Raw genomic sequence first — 6,347 nt, 5'->3', positions numbered from 1 at the left:
TAAATTGATCTCGACCAGAAACTCAAGTATGGGGCTCATACCCAGAATTGTCCATGTTGTATTATGTTTTGTGCACAACATGTAGCCTACTGTAACTACAGACATATGACACATTGACAGTTTTCAAATTTTCACCATATTTCATAGGTTATAACACATTTTACACAGTTTGATGGACGTACAGTGACGGACGTACAGAAAAAATGTACGTCTGTCACATGGTTTTGCTAATTAGTGTAATTAATGGTAGGCTTCCAATTTGCTGTATACACTTGGTATACCTAGTATGCTTTAAAACAGAGTTTTGGTAATTTCTTTGTACCTGGTTAGAAAAGGAAATAAACAAATGTCATTTTCTTGTGACGGATGTACATCGATATTTTCATTATTTTTAAATAATTTTTAAAAATTTCAAAAAATTTCACCAAATCACACAATACAATACAGTACTAATTCATTATTTTAATGAAAAGTGAATCAGATTCTGATATTTTGCAAGGGAAAAAATTGGAAATTAAAATTACATTTTCTTTAGTATTTCAAAATATTAATTAATTGTATTGAATTCCAATTATTTTCCATGTGGTAAGTGTTTTTTTTATTTCACAAAAATATAACTCATTAGCTTCATAATGATGTATCACACATACACATTTGATGTATTTGAATTTTTTACCATTTGGTTTACTAATTTACGGAATTGCCCAAATGTGATCTTTGGTCTGTAAAACCTGGATTTTAGACCTGTGGCTACCATATCATCCAAAGTGCATTGATTGAGGGATGACTGTTTACTGAACTGTAGTATTGGGCATAAGCCAATATTAAAACAAAAATGTGATTTCCAAATATTTTACTGTGCTGGGACAAATATCTGATAGGAGGAGAAGCAATGTAGTTTATGGTGTTGGACAGGATCAAAGACTACTGAACCAACCATTTAGCAGTTAATATTATGCTCTGCACCAACTCATTTTTTCTGGGCTGTTTTTTAATAAAATGTTTATTTATCAATTGATATTACACTATCAGGGGCGGATTTAGGCGGAGGCGTGGCCCCCCTCCCCCGGACGTTTGGAAGGTAAAATAGAAAAAAAAAGGAAAGAAAAGGAAAAAAATTATCATCCTGAATGCCTCAGAGGCTATTTTTGGGCGACTAGAACACAAAAACTTTGCAGGGACTTGTCCCCAGACCCCCTAGCGTACTATTATCATGATTGGCCCCACTTTCGGTCTTCCCTTTTAGACATCTCTGGATCCACCCTTTTAATGCTCTTTTTAACTTTACAAGTGGCGAAGCATACATTGTTTTGTTGGGAATAACATTATCCTAGGCTGTAATAAGAATTTCAATGGTCAACTGATTCATATTGGTTTTTTTTTATAGGTAGAGAAACAGTGCAGATTGTGGTCCGGTATGGGATCAAAGGCAACAGCACCAGTGAACATCGCCCTCTACTATGAATCTCTGTGTCCAGGTTGTAAGGAGTTTATTACGACTCAGCTGCAACCAACTTGGATGAAGTTGGGCGATAGTGGAATACTTAACGTCACCCTTGTTCCTTATGGCAATGCACATGTAAATATTAATAAAACATCCTTGATTAATGTAAAAATATTACTATTGAAATAGTTATTGCTTAATTACAGTTTTCCCTACAATTCAATGTCACATGGGACCTGAAAATATAAGGTTTCAGGATTTGATGAATTTCATCTTTATGTAAGATTGGAGATTGTTAGTTGGTGTACATTGAAAAAGTGGTGTAAAATTTAGGAGGGGGTCTCAAATTAATTTGGAAACTACAATTATACAGAATGCAACCATGATATATTTGATGTCAATATATATTTCTTAGTTTGTAATGAATTTTTATGATTTTTTAAATTTATTTATTACAAATTAGGCACAATACATTTAAAATATATCTTGACAAGGGGCGTGACTAGAGATGACGTGGGGTAAAGCCCAACACATCAAGTGGTCATCAGTTCTAAGTTCATTTTTAAATAGTTCTCATGCAATATCTATTTCCCAAGGTTTACTGCTGTAGCAAACATATCTGAATCATTACTGAATTATCTTTTTGTTCCATTCTCTCAGGAACAACAAGAAGGAACTGGATGGAAATTTGAATGCCAACATGGCGAGAGGGAATGTGCTGGGAACATCATGGAAACTTGCATCTTATCGCTGTTTAAATTCAAAACTGCTGCCCCCATTATCTTTTGTATGGAAGCAGCTGTAGACCCATATATGGCTGCCTATCAGGTAAATGATTAGTACAGGGATTTTTCGATGCACGACGTTAACCTTAACTTTTAACGTTGGTACCCAGCATGCAGCACGATAGCTCCGCCCCTTTTGTAAAAAAAATCGAAATATGCATGTGCAAACACGTAACTAAAGTACGTCGAGCACGTAAAATCCTGAAATTAACATACTCGGCAATGCAAGGTGAATAAACTATGATGTCATCCGTTAACGTTAAGGTTAACGTGTTGCATCGAAAACTGCCTAAAACCTCTGCCAAATTAGTTTATGCATTCACTGTTGTCTGTCTGTTAGCAAGTGAATGCATAAACTTAGGAAATGATCATAATATTTAGTGGAATATTTACATAATAATATAAGAGGTGATTACATTTTGGGAAGAAAAAGTCAAAGAACAAGGTCTAGGTCACCCATATTCAGTTTTTTTTTACACTTTACACAAGTGTAAATATGTACTTCATGAAGTGACTGCTTTTGTTGACCATGAGACTAGGTAATACATGACTTTTTCTGAATAATGATAGTTAACCCATGGAGCAAGAGTATTGTGGATGGTTGTGATTACTCTGTTTTACTGCGCTCTAGCATTGTCCAGAATTTTGATATTAACGTTTTTTGTAAATTAAATTTTTTTTATATTCAATAATTCTATTTTAATAATTTTGATAGAAACACATTTTTTTGGAATTTGATTTGTTTTTAAATTAATAATTTGTATTTTTTTTTTTCGCACTTTAAATGATTGAAATGAAATTATAAGGATATAACCTAAAAGCTCATTTGTGGCAAAGACAAGCCGAACCAGTCACTTGTTGCAAAAAATTATTTTAGTTATTAATACAGAGTTGAACATTAAAATGAGAGCTATAACATGGTAAATGAATAATTTAAATCCGACATTTCGTTATGAAGTTATAGGAGTTTAGACGTACAGCTGTTTAAAGAACAATATTTGAAAAATCAGCCTTTAAAATTTATGATTTTGAGTATTTCTCAGACAGAAACCATCACCAAATCGTTAAAATATTGTTTTAACATTGAAAATGGTGAAAATAGCAGTATGGCATGATATAATAGATATATAGTGTAAAGGTTAGTTTAGTGCAATAAAATAGATTTCAAAAATGTTGACATTCACATTCTACTATTAAATCACAATTAATTAAGTAAATTGTTTTAAAATTATTAACTCAATACACTTTTTATTTCCATTATTTTCTTTCAGTGCCTCCAGCAACAGGGCGTTGACCCTAAACCTGTCTTACAGTGTGCTAATAGCAGCATGGGGAATGCACTTGAACACAAGATGGCGCTATTGACTGAGTCATTGAATCCACCTCATCAGTATACACCTTGGATTACCCTTAATGGGGTAAGTTTCATGAATGCGCATCTTGTCTTTCTGAAGTGGGCCACTGGGGAGAGTTTATTTTTAGGAGAGGGGTCTACCTTTGTGCCATCCTGTACAGTAGATCAAGGGCCTTCAATTGCTCATGAGCCAATTTGGCATGCTAGCAATTTCAATCAGAGCAGAAGAACTGGCTGGCTTTGCCCATGCAATTAGTTGGTGAATGAAGAAGGCATTGCCTGCTGGCAGAGTGCAGGCAAAAGTGCACTGCCGTTGATAGGCACTTTATCCATCAGGTTACAACTCTAGTTATTGTTGTTAATTTTAAAGCCAATCACTACAATAGCCTACTTGCACCAAACACTGAAATTATAACACGAATCACTTCAAAGCTGACCAACAGTACAGGCTGGTGTGTCTATGCTAATGGAGATATAGGATACCTCTACTTATACTTGGCCAGATTAAAGTAATCAAACCCCCATAGCTTGCACCAAAGACTGAAATAAAACATGAATCACTTCAAACATAATCAACAGTACAGGCTAGTACAATATGTCTATGCCAATGGAGATATAGGATACCTCTACTTATGCTTGGTCAGATTTACAAACCCACATAGCCTGCACCAAAGACTGAAATAAAACATGAATCTCTTCAAAGCTAACCAACAGTACAGGCTGGTATGTCTATGCCAATGGAGATATCTCCACTTTATGCTTGGACAGATTTGCAAACCCCCTTTTGTAAGTAACTGCCCCCTTCTTTCACAACTAACATGGAGTTCAATACTGAGGACCATTATGTTGTATGAGGATCTTTTAATACTACCATCAAGCCCACTTTAAAGTCTTGTTCAAAGTGACTATCAAATTACATGTGACAAGCCAAATATGATCATGATGACATCACATCATGACCAAACATAGGCACATCATGACTAAATACGGGCATACAACAGTTGATAATCTGGAGAGAGCTTAATTATTATTTTTCTTCCTTTATAGATGCACACAGAAGCCATACAGCAAAAAGCCACAACAGACCTTGCAAAACTTGTGTGTGATACCTTCACTGGACAAAAGCCAGATGCTTGCAGTGATCTCTATAATATGGAACTCTGCTACAGAAACTCAAAATCCACATTTACATAAAAGTTTACATCGAAAGCAGTCAGGAGAAAACATATCAGGTCGCTTATAATATTAATTTTGTATGCACAATGACAACATCCAATATAGAGAACAAATTACAAATTTATAAGATATAAAATTTCTACGGTAGCAAGATTTATTTTCCAAATACCGGTACTAAATCATAAAAAATATACTATCGTTATTAAAGTTGTACAATTTCTCTGAAAATATTTTAAATTATAATTGTTTAAAAATGTAGCAAGATTTATTTTCCAAATACCGGTACTAAATCATAAAAAATATACTATCGTTATTAAAGTTGTACAATTTCTCTGAAAATATTTTAAATTATAATTGTTTAAAAATGGTATAAAATAGAAATCTATTGATTTACATATATAATGTTTCCATGACATTATACTATTTTGAGGTTTACTGAATCAGTACTAGTCTCTTGATTATCAAGCCTATTCTTTAACCTATGCAATTAGCTAATAAACACAATTTTTTATATTTTTAAATCTTTAAAATCAAAAATTGGTCAATCACTGTGAATCAGTTGTATACATTCCTTCACATTACCTCAATATAATTCTATTAGTACTTCTTGAAATACTTTTTTGTTGTACATTTAGTGTAGTCATTTGTTTTGTGTTTATTATAAATTGCACTGAAGCTCCAGTATTTTGCAATATATATCATTATTTTCCATTATACCATTACCTCAATATCAATGTATCTTAGTGGTTAATAATTAATTAACTCATTTGCAATTGACTAAATATTTGAAGTTTAACAAATATGACCTCTAATGTGAAATGCAGTGAAGCTTTAGCATTTGCAATGTACATTATTTTCCATCATAACATACCTTATGTAGCTTACTGGATAATTATTATACTCATTTGAAATTGACTAAATAAATGAAGTATGACGAATTATGACATTGTGCTATGAATGTTTTGGTGTCTGTGTAACATTTCCTACTAATTTTAATTTCAAAATACTAAAAATAATACACTGTCTATGTCAAGAAATATAATTTAGTGTTTCAGTTCCTTTGTTTATTTAGAGACTTGTTAATTTCAACTGAAATTTAGAACGAAAAAATAAAACATTTACATTAATAACCATTATGAAACTCTTAAAAGTCCTTAAGTGGTACAGTACAATATTTAGTGTAATTTTTTTTTTCTAAAATCTTATTTTAGTTAATTAAACCATGGAGGAAATATATATAAATATAATATATTTCTTCCATGACTAAACTTTGTTTGATTAATAGTAATTAAATATTGAATGTAAGATTTTACGATAGACAGTGTATTATGTATAATTGATCTATAAATGTGCAAGGTTATATAGCTCTAGTTTAAACCCATTAAACCCACGAATTTACTGGTATGTCAGTAGTCACTGTGTAAAATAAGGATGGTGATGGTGATAAGGATGGTGATGGTGGTGGTGATGATGGTTGCTGTGATTGGTCGGTGGTTGGTACTTAGTGGCAAATTCTAGTGTGGTGGTAGAGGTGGCAACCAGCCTACCCCCACCCTAACAAAAAAACGTTGTAGTGGGGTAGGGGTGG

The 6,347-nt window shown here is 32.9% G+C and overlaps 1 protein-coding gene across 1 annotated transcript in view; it reads left to right on the top strand.

Annotated features, from left to right (window-relative positions):
* The window catches only part of LOC117117587 (gamma-interferon-inducible lysosomal thiol reductase-like), a 10,157-nt gene extending 5,154 nt beyond the window's left edge, over positions 1–5,003 (top strand). The window contains exons 2-5 of the mRNA XM_033261935.1: positions 1,388–1,579; positions 2,105–2,272; positions 3,501–3,647; positions 4,631–5,003. Of these exons, the coding sequence (XP_033117826.1) occupies positions 1,388–1,579; positions 2,105–2,272; positions 3,501–3,647; positions 4,631–4,777 (654 nt within the window). The 3' untranslated portion in view covers positions 4,778–5,003. The remainder of the gene's footprint in view (positions 1–1,387; positions 1,580–2,104; positions 2,273–3,500; positions 3,648–4,630) is intronic.
* The last annotated feature ends 1,344 nt before the right edge of the window (positions 5,004–6,347 follow it).

This window comes from Anneissia japonica, unplaced genomic scaffold (genome assembly GCF_011630105.1).
Source record: "Anneissia japonica isolate Jap-2015-1 unplaced genomic scaffold, ASM1163010v1 scaffold288006_len43433_cov135, whole genome shotgun sequence".
NCBI lineage: Eukaryota > Metazoa > Echinodermata > Crinoidea > Comatulida > Comatulidae > Anneissia > Anneissia japonica.
Note: the sequence above shows the minus strand (reverse complement) of the source record. Positions and strands in the feature narration are given on the sequence as shown.